Source organism: Rhinopithecus bieti, unplaced genomic scaffold (assembly GCF_001698545.2).
Source record: "Rhinopithecus bieti isolate Rb0 unplaced genomic scaffold, ASM169854v2 scaffold_3040, whole genome shotgun sequence".
In the NCBI taxonomy this organism is placed as follows: Eukaryota; Metazoa; Chordata; class Mammalia; order Primates; family Cercopithecidae; genus Rhinopithecus; species Rhinopithecus bieti.
The window spans coordinates 8,373,051-8,396,254 of record NW_016804657.1 but is presented as its reverse complement, the minus strand read 5'-3'; the positions used below and the strand labels follow the sequence as shown (position 1 = coordinate 8,396,254).

Genomic DNA, 23,204 nt, shown 5'->3' with positions numbered 1-23,204 from the left:
TTTTTGAGACGGAGTCTCGTTCTGTCGCCCGGGCTGGAGTGCAGCGGCCGGATCTCAGCTCACTGCAAGCTCCGCCTCCCAGGTTTAGGCCATTCTCCCGGCTCAGCCTCCCGTGTAGCTGGGACTACAGGCGCCCGCCACCTCACCCGGCTAGTTTTTTTTTTGTATTTTTTAGTAGAGACGGGGTTTCACCGTGTTAGCCAGGATGGTCTCGATCTCCTGACCTCGTGATCCACCCGTCTCGGCCTCCCAAAGTGCTGGGATTACAGACTTGAGCCACCGTGCCTGGCCAAGGCCCCAGTTTTTTAAAGACAAAGGCCCCAGTTTTAAAGATTAAAACCTAGCAGTGGAAGTCAAATTTTGAGGGACTTAGGTGATTTAGGAGGACCCTGACAATAGAATTATCTTTTCAGACTTAGCAGGATAAATGGGATAGATTTGAGTGACTTGAGAATTTAACCTTTTCCCATTTTTTTATTCAGTTTTTATGTGAAATATATGTCCTCCAAAGAGTGCAATTAAATTGTATATTAATATAATTATTGAGTAGTACAGTTGGGTTAGCTTTTATAATAGATTTGTTGAAGAGGGCGGAAAGGAGAAGTTGAGCTAGATTTTGAAATTAGTTATGTATTGTGTATGTATTACAGATGTTTGTAGTGCAATTTTTGTGTTTTCCCTTTTTTTGCAGAGAGCAGTCAATGTCTTCTGTTGGCTTCTGTGTCATCAATTCTGCAAAACGTGGTTATCCTTTAGAGGATGCAACACACATAGCACTTCGTAAGTAATGTTGGAGATGCTGTACATGAATTGAATCTTAAAAATTTTTTAAATTCTGGGCATGGTGGCTCACACCTGTAATTCCAGCAACTTGGGAGGCTGAGGCAGGGGGATCACTGGAGACCAGAAGTTTAAGGCTGCAGTGAGCTGTGATTGCATCTGTGAATAGCCACTGCACTCTAGTCCGAGCAACATGTAGTGAGACCTCATCTCAAAAAAAAAAAGTGTAAAAAAAAAGTGTTTTTTTTTTAAATCATTAAATAGTTATAGCCAAAGAATATTCATTGATTGAGTGATTGTAGCACCCTGGAGGGAAGCTTTTATTGGCAAGCTGCAGAGCTCTCAATTTACTTTTCAGGTTGACATTTTATCCATTTGAATAAAAGGTTAGAAGACTTGCCTATTAGTCTTTTAATTTAACAGAATTTGATTGAGCAAAGAATGAGTCTGGAATTGGGCAGCCCCCAAAACCAGTATAGGTTCAGAGCAGCTAGCCTCTTGAATTTGAAAGTGATGCTAAGTTAGAAAGTATGGCTAATGCATTGAGTAGTTAAATCACAATTTAGAATAATCTTAACAGTCTGCAACAAATGCAGTCAGATTTCATGATATCATATTTGTATAACACTTGGCAGTTTAAATAGCCACATTCACACATACTATTTGAATGTAAAACTCTACATTTAGGTTTTCAAAAGACTGGGCTCAATCAATGCGAGCCAAATGTCTGTATGTGACATAAAAATATGGCATTCAGCTAAAGAGAGTCTATGATTTCACTGTATATATGCAGATTTAGACCGCATCTCGAGTTTTATATTTATTTCTGTGTGTCATATTTCATGAGACACTGACAAACAGGAAGGCAAACAGTTTGAGACAGTAGTGGTGTTTCTTCTAAAGAAGAGCATGCTTTAAGAAAATATGATGTCCATCTTCAAATATCTGAGGGAGTCTCACTGTGGACTTATTCTGTGCTGCATTTTTCAGGCAGCAGTTTTTTGGGGTATTGTCATAAACTACAATGAGCATCTGGTTTAGAACACTGTGGACCCACTGTCAAGAAAAATGTGCATAAATACAGAATTTGCATGTTATTTCAGGAAGTTTACAGTTCCTCATCAGGATTGTAGATAAGAACTCCAACTGTACAAGGCAAGGTCTAAGACCAAGTTATAAGGAAGAAAATGTTGGTCCCACTTGAAGTAGTACTAACTGTAACAGAAAAGTGTTTTAGCGAACTTCTTGTCACTAGGAACATTCATGCAGAGGTTACATGACCATTTGTTGCAGCTGTTATAGAAAACACTTCTCATTTCAAAGACAAACGATGCTAAATGATCTTTAAGACCCCCTGTTACCTCTAGAATCTAAAGTTGAAGAGCTGAAAGCCTTATATCCACAAATACCACAAAGATATTTGAATGTATAAATTATTATTATGTAGCCTGGAATTTAGGGTGAGGATCTGTTCAGTCTTAGTCTTATTTAATTATAAACTATTTTAAAAACCAATATTCTAACTGCTCAAGGATTTTATAGTAAATTTGTATATTTTATAATTAAGCTTATATACATTATATTAGACTGAGCTTGGGGGGCAGGGATCTTACCTTTTTATCTTGAATGCGTGACATATGGTACTTGCTCAAGAAATAAGTATTTTTAAAAAGGATAAGTAAATTCCACTTACTTTACTTAACAACCCTGTGTTTTAGGTAGTATGGTGTCCGTTGTACAAATAAAGAGGCTCAGAAATTTCTCCTGTTGTGAGGGTTATGCAGACTTGGAGCATATATCCAGACCTTCTGACTCCCAAGTCTAGTAACCTGTCTGCTATACTAGATGATTCATTATGCTTGAGTTAGAACTTCTTCAGTGGAAGACTACTCTGTTATTACATGCCTCTCTTCTAAATGGTACCTAACCAAAGCAAAATCCCTGCCTTGATATCATTGCTCCTGGCAAGACTTTTGACTGGTCTCTGCATTCTCTGATTTTACTTAGTCCTTGTCCTGTCATCTCATAGCTTCTTTTATATATCTATTTTTTATGAAGGTAATCATAAGGATTGTATTTTAAAGAGGCAGCATTATTTTGTATAAAAGGTTCTTAATAGGGAGTTAAGAAGACTGGTTTTTAGTTCTAATTCTACCAGTCCAACTCTAGCTCTGTGGCCCCAGACAAATCACTTGATACAGTACTATAAGAGATGTCAACTTTGAGAGTAGCAGCAGATAAAGATCGATAATGGGTATAAGGGACTTTGATGAAGCAATTTCTAGAAATACGACTAGCAAAAAGGAAATGTACAACTCTTGAAAAGTGGGCACATTTGACTTATTAGGCCTTAAATCTAGTGGCAAAACTGTAACACCTCATTCAAATATACAGAAGATGATGACTTTTGCTTGAATATTTTATCAGACATTTGGAAAACAAATGACTTGTACACTTTTGTAACATATATGGGCCAAGAACAGATCTAATGATATAACTCTAAGTCCTTGGTATCAAAAGCTTTCTTATTAAACTCTTATCAGAGTTGATTTCATTTGAAGCCTAAGTAATATGTTTTTGATAGATATATTAAGACTTGTGCTTTTTTTTTCTTAGTTCATGTGCAGTTTGTTTTCTCCAGAAAAGCCTAAAGAAATATCTGCATTGAAATAAATTTATCAGATTATTTATTCATCCAACAAAAATTTGAGTGACTACTATGTACTATATACAAAATAATACAGTGGCGAGAAATAAGATGAAGGTGTTTGTTCTTGTGGTGTTTCCAGATGGAGAATTATAATGTCCTAGATGTCATTCTTACAATTTATAGGGTATTCACTAGATGTTTAAGCACAGGACATCATGATTGGTTGCAGAGATAGATGAAACTTTGAAAGGAAGAGCGTGGTCTGACCTTTAGTACTAAAACCGTAAAGTCATGACGTCATTCTTCTTCACTGCTTGTGCAGAGTTAATTTTCTACATGAGTTCCACTGAGAGAATTCAGTTTGGTTGCTATTTGGTATTGTATTTTATCTTTCAAAGAAAATAATATAATTATATTCTGGGAAACTATTATGCATGAACATTAAAACTTGACGTCAAAGTAAGTAGGAAACAGAAAATCTTTAAGTTTTTGTTTTGTTTTGTTTTTTGAGATAGAGTCATACACTGTCACCCAGGCTGCAGTGCAGTGGGGCAAACACAGCTCAATGCAGCCTCAACCTCTTGGGCTCAAGTGATCCTCCCTTGTTAGCCTCCCAGGTAGCTAGGACTACAGGCATGTGCCACCATACCTAGCTAATTAAAAAAAAAAAAAAAAAATTGTGGTAAACACAGGGTCTCACTGTGTTGCCCAAACTAGTCTTGAACTCAGGCTCAAGTAATTGTCTTGCCCTCACCTTCCAAAGTGCTGGGATTATAGCCATGAGCCCCCATACCCTGCTGAAAATCTTTTTTTGAAAGTTCATTTTTGAAGAAGCATTAAAGCAGAACAGAGGGAAAAATGAAAAGTAAATTTGTTATCTAACAGGAGGAGAGTTATGAGTGTTTGTTTAGTCCTTTAACAAATGGGTTCGCTGTGTCAGGTTCTTGAGCTACAATGTTGAACAAAGCAGACAATATCTAACTGAGCCATAAATTGTTAATTCAGTTACTAGTTACTTTTGAATGATTGCATATCACATCCGTAAGGTGTGCTAGGCCCTAAATTAAGGTAATATTAATATAAAATATGCTTGGTCTTCAAAAAGCTTAGTCTAGCTATAAAATGTGAGAAATTCTTAAAATGAAGGGTGTTCAAAAGATTCTAGGGGGGGCACAAGGAAGGGTGGAGATGGCTCTTGGCTGGGTCTTGAAAAATGAGTAGGAGTTCACCAAAAGAAGAGAATGGTGGGTGAGTGGTATTCTAGTCAATGGTAGGCATGCAAGCAGAGGCAGGGCATCATAAAAGTAAGTGGTATGTTTTGAATATAGCAAAGTAGATTTGGCTAAAGCATAAGATGTGAGAAGAATAATTGAAAATAGGACTAAAGAGCTGAGTAGGGAAAAGTGGATAGTTGGGGTTGGAGTATAGAGAGTCATGCTAGGGTTTTTGAATCTTAACCTGTAAGCAGTGCAGAGCATCACCAGTGTTTAGTGAAGAGGGTAACATGAGAAGATAAATCAGGCAACAGTGAATATGTAGACTTGGGGAAGAAAGACACAAGGAGAGCAGTTAAGAGCTTATTACCAAAGTCTGTGTGAGCCTTGAGAACCTGAAAGCAGCCAAAAGAAAGGAATAAATTTAGAAATATTAGCAATAGAATTAAAAGCCATGGGAACTATTTGAAAATGCAGTGTGAAGGAAGAGGTAAAGGAAGCATCAAAGACAATTCAGGATTCTAGCTCGGATGATTGGTTGGATGTTGATATGTAACCAAAATAAGGAATGTAGGTAAAAAGGACCAGGTTTGTTGGGAAAAAGATGGTGGTCAGGATTTGGACCTGTTGGGGTCAGGTTTGGCTACACTGAATTTGAGGTCTCTGAGTTATCTGATCAGATATACCCAATAGGCGTCAGGTAATTTGGATCTTTTCCTCAGAAAAAAGAATATAAAGATTTGGGAGCCATCAACATTTAAGGTAATACCTATCCAGCACATTCGTGAGCCAAGGAGAATAAGTATATCAAAAAAATAAAAAATATTGAAGGCAGAACCCTGGAGGACAACATTTTTAAAAGGTGAGGGCATGTATGTTAAGGACTAAAGTTAGGGAGAGATCCAATGAGTTAAGAACTGAAGAAAAGACCAGTAGGTCTTGTTATTAGGAAGCTGATAAAGAAGAATTAGGATAACATAGAAATTAAGAAAAAAATAATTGAGCTTTGGTTTTGTGGAGTTTTGTCAGGGTCTGAAGGGCTGGGTAGGATATCTAATACTGTAACTGAATGAATGGAAAGACACTTAAGCTAGGTCATTCTGGCCCAAGAGAGAGGCCCCAGGGAATAAGAATATACTGGATAAGAGAGAACTATCTGGAGTCAGCATCTTCTACAGCCAGTCACTGTTCTTGGCATTGGAAATAGAGCGAGAAATACAATAAAGCGTCTTCTGTTATGGAGCTTTCATTCTAGTGAATGAGGTGGAGAGGGCAGGGAGGATAACAGTACACAAGTAACTTCATAAAATGTCTGTCACAGTTGCTCTGGAGGAAAGCAAATCAGAGAAGAGTTTTTATACAAGTAGTCTGAGCAGGCTTCACTGATAGGATATTACTAAGCAGAGTCCTGAATGAAGTGAGAAGTGATCCATTACAAAAATAAAACATTGAGGAGCTTGATTTTTCTTTATGTATAAGTAATTTTTTATTTATTGAGTAATCTTTCTATTCTTTTCCTTAGGCACTGTAAGGAGATTCCTAGAGATTCATGGGGAAACCATTGAAAAAGTAGTATTTGCTGTCTCTGATCTTGAAGAGGTATTTTGCTAATTGTTACATTATTTAAATCTTATTTCTACCTTTAAGCATTTGCCTTTGGCTTATCGCTATATATTTACTGAGTTTCCAGCAGACAAATCCTAATGATCTGTGTGTGTATTTGAGAGTGGGTCTTACCATCATTCATTGAAAAGACTATGTTGGAAACTAAAACAAGTCAAGAAGGAGCATTTTGTTCATATTTTTTATGGCTAAACTGTTGTCACTGTAAGTGAAATCTTACAAAGTGGAGTTGTTTTGCTTGGCCCCTGTGTTAGCTCTCAAAGCAACACCTTCTAAGCACTGAGTGTTTGGGGAGCATAACTGAAAACTACTATGCCAGAAAAGCTTTGGTGTGTGCCTGACCAGGTGACAGCCTAGCCCAGTGGCTGGTACTGTGAGGTTTATATGTTTTGTTACATGTAGTTAGGTTTAATATATTTCAATTTAATGTCAAGCCATTTTAGAAAATCAGTTTATTCTTATCTCATTACACTTCAATTTTAGAGTGCTTTGTCTAGTTCAGCTTCTAATATTTCCCAGTTTTGTGTTATTGAACAAGTTAACCTCTCTGCTTCAGTAAAATAGAAATACTGATAGTACCTCTATCAGGTTTTTCTTGATAATAAAATGAGCTAGTATATTCATATTAGCTATCTATTAGTGAAGTATCTATTCAAGGCATATATAGCTACATACATAATATATATGTACCTTTGAATTTGCTGAAAAAAGGCACATTTACTTTATCTCTTGTTTCATCTGGTTTATTTATACATAGAATCTTCCAGTGATCTTTTACTGAGTGTTTGCATATATCAGGTTTACTATATTAGGTCTTGGGAATATACCAGTGAAAAAAGCATGGTTGTTTCCTCAAGGAGCCTTTATCCTTTTGTGGAAATAGATAATTCAGATACTTTCAGATAATTGTGGTAAGTGCATTAATGGAGGTATGAGAAGGATAGGACATAACTTTAGCCTGGCACGGGGTTAGGAAATGCTTCCCATAGGAAGTGATACATAAGTTGAAATAATTGTAAAAGGTACATAAGATTTGCCAAGGGAGAGAGGCAAGTGACAACAGTCCTACAAGCCTGAGCAAAGGCATGGAAATAAGACATAGCATCGAGTGTTTAGTATTGCTGTTGCATAAAATGTGAGGCTGAGAGTGACAAAAATGAAAGTTAGATAGGGATAAGATCATTCAAGGCCTTGTGTCACATCCTGTAAAATTTAGGCTTTATTAATTATGCAATGGGAAACAGAAGAACTTTACACAAACAAATGATGTCATCTAATTTCTGTTTTAGCTGTGTGGAGGATGATTTGGAAAGAGAAAGACTAATGGCAAGAAGAGATAACAGGTGCTTGCAGTATTCCACATGAGAAATGATCAGGCCTGAACAAGGGTACTGGTAGTGTTAAAATTTCAAACATTTAGTAAATAAATTCAACTGGAGTTGGTGGTTGATTAAATACATACAGGAAAAGGAGTTAAACATGACTTCTAGGTTTTTGGCTTGAGTGACTAGGTAATGATGCCACCATTGAGATAGCAAATAGAAAGTGGGAAAAGTTATGGAGATGGGATGAAGACAAATTATTTTCTGAACACATTGAGTCTTAGAGGATCAGTGGATCATCAGGGCAGAGGCTTAGCAAACCATTGTGCTTATCAGTTTGAAGCTGAGGAGTGAAGTCTAGGTTAGAGATTTGTCCGTTTTCATAGGATAGGATACAAATGAGATATGGCTCTTGCTCTCAGGGAGTTGGCAGACTAATGCTGAGACAACCAGATAAACAAAGATCACCCTACAGTGTGGCAAATGCTCCTCTAAGGTATGCACCACAGTGCCGTGGCAACTTGACACCTGACTCAGATTTAGAGGAACAGAGAATAAAAGTCTTTGCCCTCAGTATACCTGGGAAAGTAATCAACATTTACCATCTTTTTCTCAAGTCATTTGTGAATAATTTATAAAAGAATAAAGGGATAATGAAAAACAAATTTATTAGACATTTTAGTAATAATTTAAACATAACAAACCTCTTTGTATCAAGTAAATACTGTTGCACAAACATAAAAAATGAAAGAATACTGTCACACATCCTTTTAGTAAAATGAGATTGTCCAGGTTCCTATCACAAAATAGTTTGTGATTAAGTTCTTCCTGTTGAATGATGGAATGAGAATACCATATTTCCTTTTGTCCTTAGAAATACACAGTATCTCATGCCTGTAATCCCAGTACTTTGGGAGGCTGAGGCAGGTGGATCACCTAAGGTCAGGAGTTCAAGGCAGGGCAGGACGTATAGTTTAGGACTGGCTAGTTTGAATAATTCCAGCAGACTCTGGACTATAGGAGTAATCTCTAGATTCCTGATACCTGGCCCTTGATTATTTAGACCAAGAGAAATATTTGCATGGTGTGTAAGAGTTAGATAAGGAAATGATTAGAACTATAGATTTGGGATTGATTGGTTGGCATATGCAAGATGTGCTGTTTACTATCTTTAGGAATTAGTTATCCCTTACACGGACAGTCTTCCCAGGCCAGAAAGCTTTTTAAGATGTGAAAAACATCATAAAATAGAAAAAAAAAAAAATTAAACATAATTAACATACATTTATTTAAAGAAGATATAGAGATAGCCAGTAAACACTGCAAAAGTGCTCCACACCATTAACCAATAGAGAAATACAAGTCAAAACCAAAGTGGATACCACTTCACACCCACTAACATGGCTGTAATTATGAAGGGAGACAATAACAAGTGTTGGTGAGGATGTGGAGAAATTGGAACCCTCATAGATAGTTAATTGGAATGTAAAAATGGCAGAGCTACTTTGGAAAACAGTCTGGCAGTTCATGAAAAAGTTAAACATAGAGTTACCGTATAATGCAGCAGTTTGACTCTTAGTTGTATACAGAAGAGAGTTGGAAACATCTATGTCCACACAAAAACTTGTATACAAATATCTGTAGTAGCATTCTTTTTAATAGCCAAAAAGTAGAAACAACTGAAATGTCATCAACTGATGAATTGATATAAAAAAATGTGGTGTGTGTATGTGTGCATGCATGTGTGTTGGAATATTATTCAGCCATAAAAAAGGAATGAAGTATTGATACATGCTACAACATGGGTGAACCTTGAAAACATCATGCTAAGTGAAAGAAGCCAGAACAAAATGCCACATACTGTATTCCATTTTTATTTTTATTATTATTATTATTATTTTTTGAGACAGAGTCTTGCCCTGTCGCCCAGGCTGGAGTGCAGTGGCACGATCTCAGCTCACTACAACCTCCAAATCCCAGGTTCAAGTGATTCTCCTGCCTCAGCCTCCCAAGTAGCTGGGACTATAGGCGCATGCCACCACACCTGGCTAATTTTTTGTATTTTTTAGTAGAGATGGGATTTCACTGTGTTAGCCAGGATGGTCTCCATCTCCTGACTTCGTGATCTGTCCACCTCAGCCTCCCAAAGTGCTGGGATTACAGGCGTGAGCCACTGAGCCCGGCTTTTGTTTTTTGAGACAGAGTCTCACTCTGTCACCAGGCTGGAGTGCAATGGTGCAATCTCGGCTCACTGCAACCTCCGCCTCCTGAGTTCCAGTGATTCCCCTGCCTCAGCCTCTCAAGTAGCTGAGACTACAGGCATGCGCCACCATGCCCGGCTAATTTTTTGTATTTTAGTAGAGATGGGGTTTCACCATATTGGTCAGGTAGATATCGATCTGACCTCGTGATTCCCCTGCCTCGACCTCCCAGGATGCTGGGATTACAGGTGTGAGCCACCGTGCCTGGCCCTGTATTCCATTTTTATGAAATGTCCAAAAATAGGCAAATTCATAGTGACGGAAAGATTAGTAATTGCCAGGGGTGGGAGAGGAAGGAATGGTGAATGATTGCTGATGGATTTTAGAGTGATGAAAATGTTCTGGAATTAAATAGTGGTGGTGATTATACCCCCTTTGTGAATACCGTATATGAAAAAACCACTGAAACTGGGTTTGGTGGTGTACACCTGTAATCCCAGCTGCTTGGGAAGTTGAGATGGGAAAAATGCTTGAGCCCAGAAGTTTGAGAACAACCTGGGCAGCATAGCAACACCTCATCTCAAAAAAGAAAACAAAAACAAACACTGAATTGTATACTTGTATACTTTAAAAGGGTGAATTTTATGGTATGTGAATTCTATCTCAGTTTTTTACTACAGGCAACACAATATGAAACTGAAAGATAATAATTTCTTGAATGAGTTCATTGTCCCAGGTGATTCCATAATTTTTTTCTTTTTATTTTGTCTTTTTTAGTATAGATTGTAATAATTGATGAGTAATTCTAGGTAATGAGAAAACGATTCCTAGGAAGATGAAAAAGCAAAATGCTTCAAGATGTAGGACAAATAAGAGCATACATGCCTTTAATGTATTGCAGATTTATTAGTCCAGTGGACCAATCAATATGGGAATTACAAGATAAGATGAGTTTTACTGTTTTTTTTTTTTTTTTTAAGTAAAGTTCATCTTTGTTCTTTGAAAAAAATTTTAAGAAATAATAAACATCATGAAAGAGAAATCCTTCACAAACAACTCAGAAGCTAAACCTGGTTGAACAGACCCTCATGGCACACTGAGGGTTAAGGAAGTAGCTAGCATCTGAGCCAAATCTTGAGAGACTGGTATCGTTAGGAAGTGAAGGTACAGATGGGGACAGGAGTGGCAGGACTTATGCATTCCAGGTTCAGTGACCTGGAATTGTTAGGATAGGCATCACATTTAACTTGACTAGATAACAATATCCTTATCTTTAACACAAAAGCTGATTGAGGGTTCCAGACAGTATCTAGTCTGAGCTCAGAAGTCGTCAAGTCTTTATTCTTGATGGAGGTTGTCTTCACAGTGTATGAACAGCTCAGCTAAGTACTGCTGAGGTCTTCTTTGTTTTGTGCTATTTTTCACAGAATGTCTTGCTTTTCTGACACAGGCTACTTACCAAAAGCTGCTACCTCTGTACTTCCCAAGGTCGTTAAAAGAGGAGAATCGATCATTGCCGTACCTACCTGCAGATATTGGAAATGCAGAAGGGGAGCCTGTGGTACCTGAACGACAGATTAGAATAAGCGAGAAACCTGGTGCTCCAGAAGGTGAGCTCTAGAGCTCTTTTTAAATCTCCCTCTTAAGGAGCAAAAATAAGGCACCAATCAGCAAAGAAGTAAGAAATTCAGCTTGACATTTTGGAAAACTCTCTGTTACCATGACACTACTATCAAGACCAGTGTAGAAGTTTTCGAGTTCTATTCTTGAAATTACAAATAAAATTATAGATAGATAGATATATGTCAAGTCTGTGTTAGACAGTGGGGATTAAGAGGTGGCTATAACAACATTCTCACCCTGATGGAGGTTATAGTTTCATGCAGGACACTGTTGAGATAGTAAAGTACGTTATTGTCTAACATTTTGAACAGCTTTCAGTATCCTCTAAAAATCATACTTAACATTAAATACTAAGACGAGAATATTATAACCATTCATTTTGTTTCTTCGGGTTATGTACTGTCGTAGGTTGGAGCAGTAGGTAGAACGTGTTAGGATGGGGACCTTCTGAATCTACTCTGAGTGACATCTTGTAGTGATGTTCATGTGTACATGTTTAAGGTCTTAGGTCCCTTCTGTGGAGATATGCCTCACATGCTTCAGTGCTGGGACTGAATCTTGTAATCCAGCAGTTTAGGGAATTACTGTGAAATTCGTAGGGTGAATATTTCTTTTAAAAATGAGCACCAAGCCAAAATCGGTAGGAAGCGACTCAAGATTTTATCACAAGTACATAGACTTTCATCAAGTGGAGGGAATTATAAGTGGTCTAGCATCAGAAAACGTGAAATGTCTGGAAACCAAGCTTTGCTGAAGGGGTGCCCATGCACTTTGGGTGAGCCTCCAGTATAGTATATCCTTGAAATAATGCAAAGAGTTGTTTTGAAGTCCTCATGCCTGTGACTACCATAAAATTTTTCTTTCATAAAATGCATTTAGTGTGATAATGAGTGGTGAACAGCAAAACCACTTTGAGTGCTGGACAGTAGATAAGACTCATTGATTTGCTGAAAGATTCTCTTCTATCCACCATTCCCAGAGTGTTTGATTTTGCATTCATATCTCAGAAAATACTTTTTGTGATAGATGTATGCCTTAGCATTCTTAAATAATTTCAAGTAGAATGTTAAATCTGTTAAAATATATATAACCAAGCTTTACTTGAGGGGTGTTTTTAATGAAAGCAGGCCCTTCCAATCTATTGGCCTGTCAGTTTGAGGAGCAGTGAAGTAGACGTGGGGAAACTCCAGCTGATTGTCCACCAGTTTGGAATTCAAGTGCTGGCATTGCCTTGGGAATTTCCCCCATGGTACAAGGTTTGTTTTGTTTTGTTTTGTTTTTGCGTAACAGATCTACCAAGGCAGTGAATACCACACTAAGAGATAATCTGTTCCCAAGAGACTGATTTCTACTCATCCAACTCATAGTGGTTGTGTGGACAGATTAGAAAGTTAATTTATTAATTTGTAGTGAGAACTGTAACTCTTATGGATCAAAATAACTAGGTTTGTGTGACAGTGTAGAAAACCAGGATGCTACATTATAACTGAAATATTTCTTAAGGAATGTGGATCATACTCTGTGATCCTGGTACATCCATCTTGGGATGTTACCTGACAGAACAGCTGAGGTTTATGCAATCAAATGCTTCCTCTTTCAACAGTGCTGTATAAACCTTCCTAAATGCTTGTTTTTTGTACTTCTTTTTTGTCAGATGCTGTGCAATGAGCCATCGTTAAACCCAGATACAATCTAATTACTTCTGTCTTTTTGTGTGTGATTACATTCTACTCTTTTCTTCCTCGGGTTACACCCAGGTCACCCTGATTGGATTTCACATATTGCTAAACCTTTGTCACACATGGACAGGCAGTTTCTTTCATTATTTCAGTTTTACAGATGCCTAAATCTGATCACAGTTTCATTCTCAAAAATAACCTTGACCCCAGTTTTTTGAGTTACCTCACTGTCATCCTTACTACAGCATTCACAATCTGTTTCATTTACTGTCTAGTTTTAGCATAAGCTCTCTATTGATAGTAGCATTTTTGTTACAGATAACCAAGAAGAGGAGGATGAAGGCTTGGGAGTTGATCTCTCTTTCATTGGCTCTCATGCTTTTGCTCGAATGGAAGGAGATATTGACAAGCAAAGAAAACTGATCCTTCAGGGACAATTATCAGAGGCAGCTCTGCAGAAGCAGCATCAAAGAAAGTAAGACAACCCTTCAGGACTGTTAGATACATAAGGACATCAGAAGCAGGAAAGGGACCTTACATCTGATGCATGAGCTACGTGTATACATAATGCATTCCAATGTCTTTTTCATGACAATCAGTGAGGAAGATATCGTCCTCACTTCGGAGGTGCAAAAACTCAAAGTTAAGAAAGTTACCAGTGGCCACAGTTAATATGTGGTGAAACCAGTGTTCAGATATATGTCTGATTTCAGAGCTCCTACCCTGTCTACTATAATCATAATATAGGTTTATATTCTAAAAGGAGAAATTAGGAAAAGGGAAAGGCAGTTGTAAAGCTTTTATTTAGCTCTACTATGTTTATAATTAAAGCATAATCTACAGTTTAATTAAATTTAAAAGAGCTTTATTTCTCCCTGACTTATCCCAAGGACCTTATAAGACATCCAAACCATTGCATTTCTTCCATATGTCTTCTAAAGCAATTTTGAATAAATCCTTTTAAAAACATAGAAGCAGCTTTGTACTTTTGGGTAAGCTTTCCTAAAGATCCAGTCTTTGTAAAGCTAGCTGCTTTTAAAAAACAAGTCTAAAGAAAATTTTAAAAAAAAACTATAAATGTCTACTATCCATTACTATAGGGTTGATTGAGGGTTAGCACCTCATAGGGTTTTTGTGAGCATTAAATGAGGTAATGTAATGAGCTTTAGCACAGAACCTGGTACTTGTCAAGCTCTTAAAATTGTTCACTGTTGTACTGAGCAAATCATGGCTTGTTTTATCTTTGAGCTTTGGTACTTGCCATTCCTTTTGAATGGGCTACTCTCATCCTTCAATTTCTATCCAGATTTCAAAAGCAATTGCCTCTGGAGACCTACCTCCCAAGTCTAGAATAGAGGCCACGTCCTGTATGCTTTTTTCATACCCTGTTCTCACCCAAAGCATAGCATAGCATTTTTCACGCTGTATTGTAATGATGTCTCCATGCTATCTGTCTCCACTGATAAAGTGGGAGTTGGACTACATGATCTCTCGAGTCCCTTACAGAATTAGTATTTTGTGTCTCCTCAGTCCCAGGTCTTCCTTTATTCTGATTTTAATTTAAAAAACAAAAGCATATGAGCCACTAGGGGGCACCAAGGAACAGCTTTTCCAAGGGAGGTAGTCACAGTCAAATGATACTTTCAGTGGTTTCTAAACTTGGCCGTATGTTTAAGATTCATCTGATGGACATTTTTCATTAAATGCTGTGCCTGGTCTCCTCACATTACTGGGATCTGGGACTTCTTTAGTATCGAGTCTCTTTTGCACTCAAAAATTGTTGAAGACCCCAGAGAGCTTTTGTTTTTATGGGTTATATCGATCAATATTTATCACATGAGAAATTATTTATGTATTTTAAAATAACTGTTTTTTAATTTAATGAGAAAGATAGTGTTTTTTTTTAGTCTTGCAAATTGTTTAATGTTTGACTTAATCGAAGACAGCCAGATTCTTATATCAGCATTCAAACTGCTGCAGTAAGTTGTTTTGACTAATGTATATGAAGAAAACCTGACCTCACTGAGATTATAATTGGAAAATAGAGGAGTATTTTAACAGCCTTTTAAAATAAGTGGGATATTCTTTGATACTGTACCGGAATTTGATAAATAGTAGTGTTTTAAAATATAGTTGTAATGCAAAATCTCAAACTGTATCCATGAATTTTTGAATTCTATTATATTAAAATGTGTTGTTCTGTACTTTGAACAGATTTCATAATAGGAATGTATAGCATGGCTTTATAACATGGTACGTTAGCTTTTTGGAAAGTATCGATTCATTGAATTATTCAGAGCTCCAAATATTGACACATTTCATTACACAGTATCAAAAAATTATATTTGTTAGTATCAATTGTACAGTATCACCAATCTCATCAGAAAAGTATTTAATATTAGGAACTGCCAAGCTTCTGATGACAATAAAAATATTTCAAATATATATATATTTAAAGCTCAAGTTTTATCGTTGGCAACAAATACTGTTGGTTGTTTTTCTTGAAATGTCAGGGTCACTTAATTCATTTTTGGGAAAACACCTGCCAAATATTCATGTTGAATAACTATAGTTTGCCAGTCATTCTTTGAAGTAAAAATGGTGCTGCATGAAAAAAAGCAACTAGTCCAGCTCACAACTCAATCACATAGCAACTTTCTTCAAGGCAGCTTCACACTTCAATATGCAAAAGTGCTTTATGTGTTCTTCCCATTTTGTCTTGCATTAATTTAAAAAGATGAGGTCTCAAGGACTGATTTAATAAAATTGATAATCTTTACTTCTCCATCGAAGACATTCTTAAATGCAGCTGGACTTTTTTGTTTATTGGTGCCACTGCCTTGATTTGTGGTAAGGCTATTATCAGCTGTTTTTACCCATCAGTTGCTTTTGCACTATCAATGTAAATGTCCATGCAGTGAAAAACACAAACAATGTTATTGCAAAAATAGTTTTGATCTTACAACCTCCTAAAAGCACGTCAAGATCTCTTTAGGAGTCTACAGACTACACTTTGAGAATCACTGGTCTGTGATCTCTCACCAGTACTTTATAGTTAGAAGGAATTTTGGTGATCATTTGGTAATAGTTTTCCAAAATGAGGTCCACAGTCTATCAGCATTAGAATCACTAAGAGTGCTTGTTAAAAATCTGTGCCCCACACCAAACTTCCTATATCAAACTTCCTGTCCTCCATGGAAAGGACTCAGAAATCTTCTTTCTAAAGTTTCTTAGATGATCCTTTTGGGCCCTAAATCACTGACCTAGTGTGACTCCATTATGTTACATGAAGTAAATTGATCCCACGGAGTGGCTTGCCCACAGTTACAGCTACTTAAGGAAGATCCTTCAACGTAGCCCCTGTAGCGTATCTCCCTTCTCTACTCACCTTCAACCCACTTCCACAAGCCAATGTCAGAGGAGTTGGAAAAGGACTAGAGACTTTTTATATTCACATACAAAGAACCACATAATTATCACCTTTCTGAAATCAGTCAACCTGTTCTCTTCTGTCCATTTTCTCTTTCTCTCTCTCCCTCCCTCTTTCTCTCGCTCACACACACACACAAATACACACAAACTTACTACATACCTAACTCATTTTTCCATGAAATGGTACAGATATCTGGAATTTTTAAGTTTGTCTTTGGACTGGTTGCTGGTTTTGTTGTTGTTGTTGTTGTTGTTGTTTTTCTAAGTGAGTTGATTAGCTTTACTTAGTAACTTAGTTTAAGCCAGTATTAAAATAAATTTATATTCACTGATTCCACACTTTCTGGAAGGGAGTCCTATAGCATGTAAAGCATTATCCTTTGTATTGGTAGGGGACCTTGATCTTGAGTCACATTTGTAACACAGTTGACTTTTTCCATTTTGTTTAGGAAACAATGAACACCTATTCTACAAGAAAATATTCTAGTTGCAAGTACACAGAGATAAAGTACTCCCCATCTTCTGGAAGTCCATGAATGAGCCACACTACCTTGAGATGTCAGAGGTATTGAGACAGAAGTTCAGAACTGTAGTCAGGTTGTGTGTGTGAAGTCAACACATAGTTGCAGGCTTGGAGAAGAGCATAACCTATGGCTCCCAAAGCTATTTGCTTGAGTAAGGAGCTATGTCTGACCAAAAGATTTTTCTGATTTCCCATTTATGTGCCCAGTGTCTGTGATGATTGAAAATGAAGTCTTCTCTTGTATCTACAAAGCAGACTACTTCAGAGTGATGTTAAAAACTTTAGAAAAAATAAACTTAATGGAGTTTATTTGAGCAAAGTAGTATTCATGAATCAGACAGCACTCAAAACCAGAAGCAGTTCAGAGAACTTCACTGTAGCAGCATGAGCAGCAGACTTTTATAGACTGATTGCAGAAGCAAAGTAAAGAAATTACTTTATTGGCTACAGCTAGGCATTTGCTTTATTTGGGTATGATCCAGCTAGTTTGCCATTTGTGATTGGCTGAAACTCAGTTTAGTTGCTTTTTGTTTGTTTGTTTCTAAAATTAATCAGTTACAAGGGATTCTTCTAAGTTAAGTTGTGATATAGTTATGTAAGGGTTCCTGGTACAGAAACTACCCTAAGCTAATTGGCCTCTTGCTATTTTGTTTTAACAGTGATAACCAGTTCTCAAAAGTATGGTCCAGGGAGGAACCTGATACTCTGTTTTCTTCTCAAAAGTGTGATCCAGGGAACCTGATAAACTGTTTTTATAATGTGGCCAGGCATGGTGGCTCATGCCTGTAATTCCAGCACATTGGGAGGCCAAGGGGGTTAGATTGCTTGAGTCTAGTTCATGAAACCCTGTCTCTTAAGAAAAAAAAAGAATGGCCAGACATGGTGGCGCATGCCTCTGTTCCCAACTATGCAGAAGGCTGAGGAGCCTAGGAGGTGGTGGAGGTTGCAGTGAGCTGTGATCACACCACTGTATTCCTGCCGGGGTGAAAGAGAGAGACCCTGTCTCAAAAAAAAAAAAAGAAGAAAAGAAAAGGAAAGAAAAAAATCATAACATTACTGAGACTTATTTTTCTTTTTCATTCACATTCTCTCACAGTGTTCAATGGAGTTTTCTGGAGGCCACTCAGTATGTGATATTGCAGTAATTTAAATGCAAACGCACATATGAGAATCTAGCAGAAATTAAAGGGATTTGCAAGTTAAAAAATACAACTCTTTTCTCTAAATACAACTTTTAAAAAAGTTATGTTCACAAAATAGGTTTTCATTGTTTATTTTAAAATTTCTCTTTTTATTTCTAATGTGAAAACTGGTAGATATAAATGACCAAACAAAAGATGTTTAAGGTCCTCAATAATTTATAAAACATAAAATGTCTGCGTTTTGTATAGATATATTTTGGTCTTGAGACCAAAAAGTTTTTGATGGCTGTTTGTTGAGGAGTTTATGATATAACTAAGCTATAAGTCATCTGTTTGCATGCTCAGCCGTATTTGAGGTTGTAGGTTGTAGTTTTAAAAATTTCTTTCTCTTGATATTTCTGAATCAGGCTTTTATTTTCACATATTGAGTCTGGCTTCTGTTGATTATGTTAATTACTTAGGTTGAACAAATGTAAAAGTAAGTAGGTTTTTAGTTAGTAAATATCTTTTCGAAAGCCTTCAGTTCTTCCATCAGTAACGAAACTAAAGGTCACATGGATTGGCAATAGTTTTATGTCACTCCTTTCGTAGCACTGCCTTGCCACCTCAGTATCTCATCAAAATAATTGTTTTTAACATGCGAAAAATTAGACGTGTTTTCTAATCCACGTCTGTCATCCAGTTGTGATTCTGATTTGGGTGTATCATAAGGTAGACATTTGTTTACTTACCAAAATTAGGAAGCAACCTAGATTTTCTTTTCAAAATACTGCTTTTGAAACTCTTCACGTTATTTTACAGGAATATTTTATTTCCTTTTTTATTAGTATTACTTGACTGGCTTAAGATTCAATTGCCTGTGACCCTTATGTCATTTTTCTCAACAAAATCATTATCTTCTTCATTATTAAATACTTAATAGGCTTTTACTAATGTGCCAAATGTTGTGCTGGATACTACTAGTAATAAAGTGACAAGCAAGATAGATATAGCACCCTCCTGCATGGAGCTTAGGGTCTTGCAGAGGAGAAAAATGTTAAACTAATTAGTTATATGAATAATTGTTTAAATTACTGTACAGGGTCAATAAGAGCATACAACAAGGATCTTAACTAAATCTAGGATGGGTCAGTTGTATAAGGTCTGGGAAAGCCTGTATTAATTCCAAAGACAGAATTTTTCCTGGGCTATGATTTTACACAGATGGGTTGGTTATTAGTCTTTTAAGAATGATATAGTTTAAAATTTTTTTGTCATTCAGCTGTTGGCTGTACAGGTGGATGGTAATTTATTAACTGGAAAATAATTGGCTTATATTAGCTTTGTGAGAACAGTGTCCAACCTCAGTCGGTTGCAACCCATTGAGAAACTAATTAGTATTTCTGCCTTTAGAGCACTCTAGTGGCTACTTTTTTCTGCCATTTTGACATATTTTGTATTCTTATTTATCCATGATTATTATGTTTACCCATAAAATAATAGAAGTTTGTTTATTTGGAATAAGCAAATATTCTATATAGGATATTTGGGAAATATCCTGTAGGAAACGCAGAAACTATTTTGAGTTCATATTTTCCTTTTAGCTTTGTTTTGATTTTTGGATTGGAACAAAAGATTCCATGTCTTTATTTAAACAAAACAAAACACTATAGCAAAAAGTGAGGTGCTGTTTATAAGAAATGTAATAGAAAACATGAAATATTCTTTGAATAATGAAGTTTAGAAAAAAAGGAGGGTACTGTCCATTGAGTGAGAAGAGTAACAATCTTTTGCTTTTACTCTTCCCAACTGTTGATTTGTTTAAAATTATGACTAAATAATCAGACTTACACAACCTATAGTGGGAATGGCAGAGACTTAATTAGAATAAAGAAGAAACCTGATGAAGATTGCAATCATGAGTTGTTGCATGGTCCTTAGAAACCAGAGCGCGACCAGTGTCTCAGCAGTGATTCTAACCTTTTAGAAATCATGAACCCTTAAAGAATCTGATGTGAACTATAAACTTCTCCCCATAAATATGTTCATAGAGATTTTGTCAACTAAAATCTATCTTTAGATCTCAAGTTGTTAATCAATCAAGGTTTAAAACATTTTAGAGTTTATACTATTTCTGTGTTCACACTATGGACAAATCCCAAACTTTAGATGATTAAGAACTTAAATATTTAAAATTTTTGAAACCTGTGGAAGAAGTTAAGTTAGTATCCTTCAAACCTTAGAGAAAGGGAAGATTTTTTTAAGCACATGAAAAGCATTGACTACCAAAGAAAAAATAATTTTGACTATATTAAAATTAAGAACTTTAGAAAGTAGAGCCAAGCTTAAACAAAGTGAAAAGCAGTTACAGAATGGGGGCAGATACTCACAAAACACACAACAAATGATTAGCATCGAGAATGTGTAAAGAACTACAACTTGGTGAGAAACAATCAAATAACCCAATAAAAAATGGAAAAATGATAGGAACAGGCATCTCATAGAAAGAATCAAGTCAACATGACCAGAATCTCAGCCTCGTTATTGACTGGAGAAATGCTTTACCATTTCTAACCTGTCCAACTGGAAAACACTAAAACATCTAACAGTAGCAAGTATTGGCGAGGACAGAGATTTACAGAATCTCATATGCTGCTAATAGAAGTATAATTTGGTGCAATGCTTTGGAAAAGAGGTTTGTCCTTATCTCCTAAAATTAAACATTCCCTGTAACCTAGCACTTTCACTCATTGGTGTCTACTCAAGATAAATCATGCACATGTATACCAGGAGACACGCAAAATAAGTTGATCGTAGCCGTCTTCACAATAGCAAAACCCTGGAAACGGCCCAAGTGCCCATCAGTGAGAGAGTGAATGAAAAACATCTATAGTTTTTGTCTAGTATGAATACATGATACATACAGATTAAGTATGCCATATCCAAAATTCTTGGGACCAGAAGTATTTCAGATTTCTGATTTGTTTGGATTTTGAAATATTTGTATTATACTTAGCAGTTGAACATCCCAAATCCCCAAAATCTGAAATGTTCCATTGAGCATTTTTTTTTTTAATTGTCATGTTGGCAGTCAGAAAGTTTTAGATTTTGGAGAATTTCAGATTTTGTGTTTTTGAATATGGGATGTTCAACTTGTAATTGTCCAAATCAGTCAGCAACATTGAAATCCAATGATATGGATGAATATTAGCAATATGATAAGTCAAAAACATAAGACCCAAGAGATTATATACAGTATGATAAGCTTTTTTAAATAGTTAAAAACAAACAAAAAATGTCTTACATTGACTACATGTAATTGAATTTAAAACAATATAAAAAGGAAAGCAATAAGTGATTAACCTGGAATTCCAGATAACGGTTGGAAGTAGCACATGATTAGTTGAAGATTATTGTGAAAGTGCTAATTTTTGTTACGGTGGTAGATTTTAGGGTGCTTATTACTTCATTAAAGGTGAATAATTATATAACTAGTCTTCTAAGTGGACCATGCATATACCAGCTATGTGAGTGTTACCAATTAAGGATGATGTGTTCCATTTTGTACACCTGAGTTCTAGTTTAAAAAAATTTTTTTTCAGAGTTCATTGAATATAGATAAATAGAGATAGAGATAGAGAGATAGAGATTGAGTATCAGTAACTACCCTAGGGATTGGCTGGAAATACAGAGACAAATATGACATATTCTCTATCTGGTGGTCTAATGTAATAGAAATAGCCATTCCAATAAGTGTGTAAAGTCTTGCACTGAACATGGTAGAAGTCTTTGGGGATACCAAGAAGGGAGCATTTGTTTCTACAACATATCTAGAATTTGCCTCCACTCTACTCCTTCTCATCCCACCTCCTACCTCACCACCAGTCCCCTTCTCAGCATACATATTTGATTGATGGAGTATTTAGACTTCTGGTTACGGTGTTTTGTTCTTATTACAAAGTTAGTTTTCTTTGTACTGTAATATGTCTGTCTCACATATGCAACTTTAAACTCAAGAGCCTTTTCTTATTCATCTCAGGCCCCAAAATATCTTGCATGATACTCATGTTTATTGTTTCATTTAGCAAAGAATTCAGTACCTACTATGATGCAACCCCTGCATTTATTCAATAAATCTTTGAAAAATGAGCCAGTGGATACATGAACAGAGTATAGAAGTTAATAGGTATTAATTGAATTCCTATTTTATGCTTTGTGCTAGGACCTATGGTGCCCGTAGGATGTAATATATATTTTGCTGTTTAGTCTCATTATAAACAATTGGAAAGTATATAATAGAATGATTTTAAAACATGATAAACTCTATACTTTTATTCTTCACTCCCACATTTTGATGTCATAATTTACATTTTATATTATTTTGTCTCTTAACAAATTATTGTTGCTATTATTTTTAATAGTTTTGTCTTTTAACCTTCATACTAATGATATAAGATAGTATGTTAAGTGAAATAAGTCAAGCACAGAAAACAAATACAGCATGATCTCACTTATATGTGGAACCTAAAAATACTGAACTCAGAAAAACAGAGAATACAGTGGTTATCAGGTGTGCTGGTGGTATTGGGGTGGGATTGGGGAGATTTTGGTCAAAGAATACAAAATTTCAGTTACACAAGAGGAATAAGAGATTTATTATACAATGTGGTGACTGTAGTTAATAAGAATGTGTTATATACCCAAAAATTGATAATAGAATACATTTCAACTATTCTCACTGAAAAAAATGATAAATATGTGAGGCAATGGATGTGTTAATTAGCTTAATTCAGCCATTTTACAATGTATCCATATATCAAACATTATGTGCATTATTTGTCAAAGAAAATTTTTTAAGTAAAGAGATAAAATTTTGATTTAGTGTAAATAGGAAATGATGGTGTGAAAATAGGGAATCATGCATATGATTTAGGGAGAACTACAATAAACATAGGTGTTTTCTTGACTTTGAAATTATATTTTGAAACAAAATTAAAAGCTACTGTCTTTTAATTAATAATAAAAATAAATTAATA

General features: G+C 36.0%; 1 protein-coding gene across 2 annotated transcripts in view; it reads left to right on the top strand.

Annotated features, from left to right (window-relative positions):
- The window catches only part of GDAP2 (ganglioside induced differentiation associated protein 2), a 63,793-nt gene that overhangs the window by 16,403 nt on the left and 24,186 nt on the right, over positions 1-23,204 (top strand). For both annotated transcript variants that reach the window (XM_017869830.1, XM_017869832.1), the window contains exons 5-8: positions 692-780; positions 6,167-6,243; positions 11,241-11,400; positions 13,411-13,567. In XM_017869830.1, coding sequence (XP_017725319.1) covers positions 692-780; positions 6,167-6,243; positions 11,241-11,400; positions 13,411-13,567 — 483 coding nt within the window. The remainder of the gene's footprint in view (positions 1-691; positions 781-6,166; positions 6,244-11,240; positions 11,401-13,410; positions 13,568-23,204) is intronic.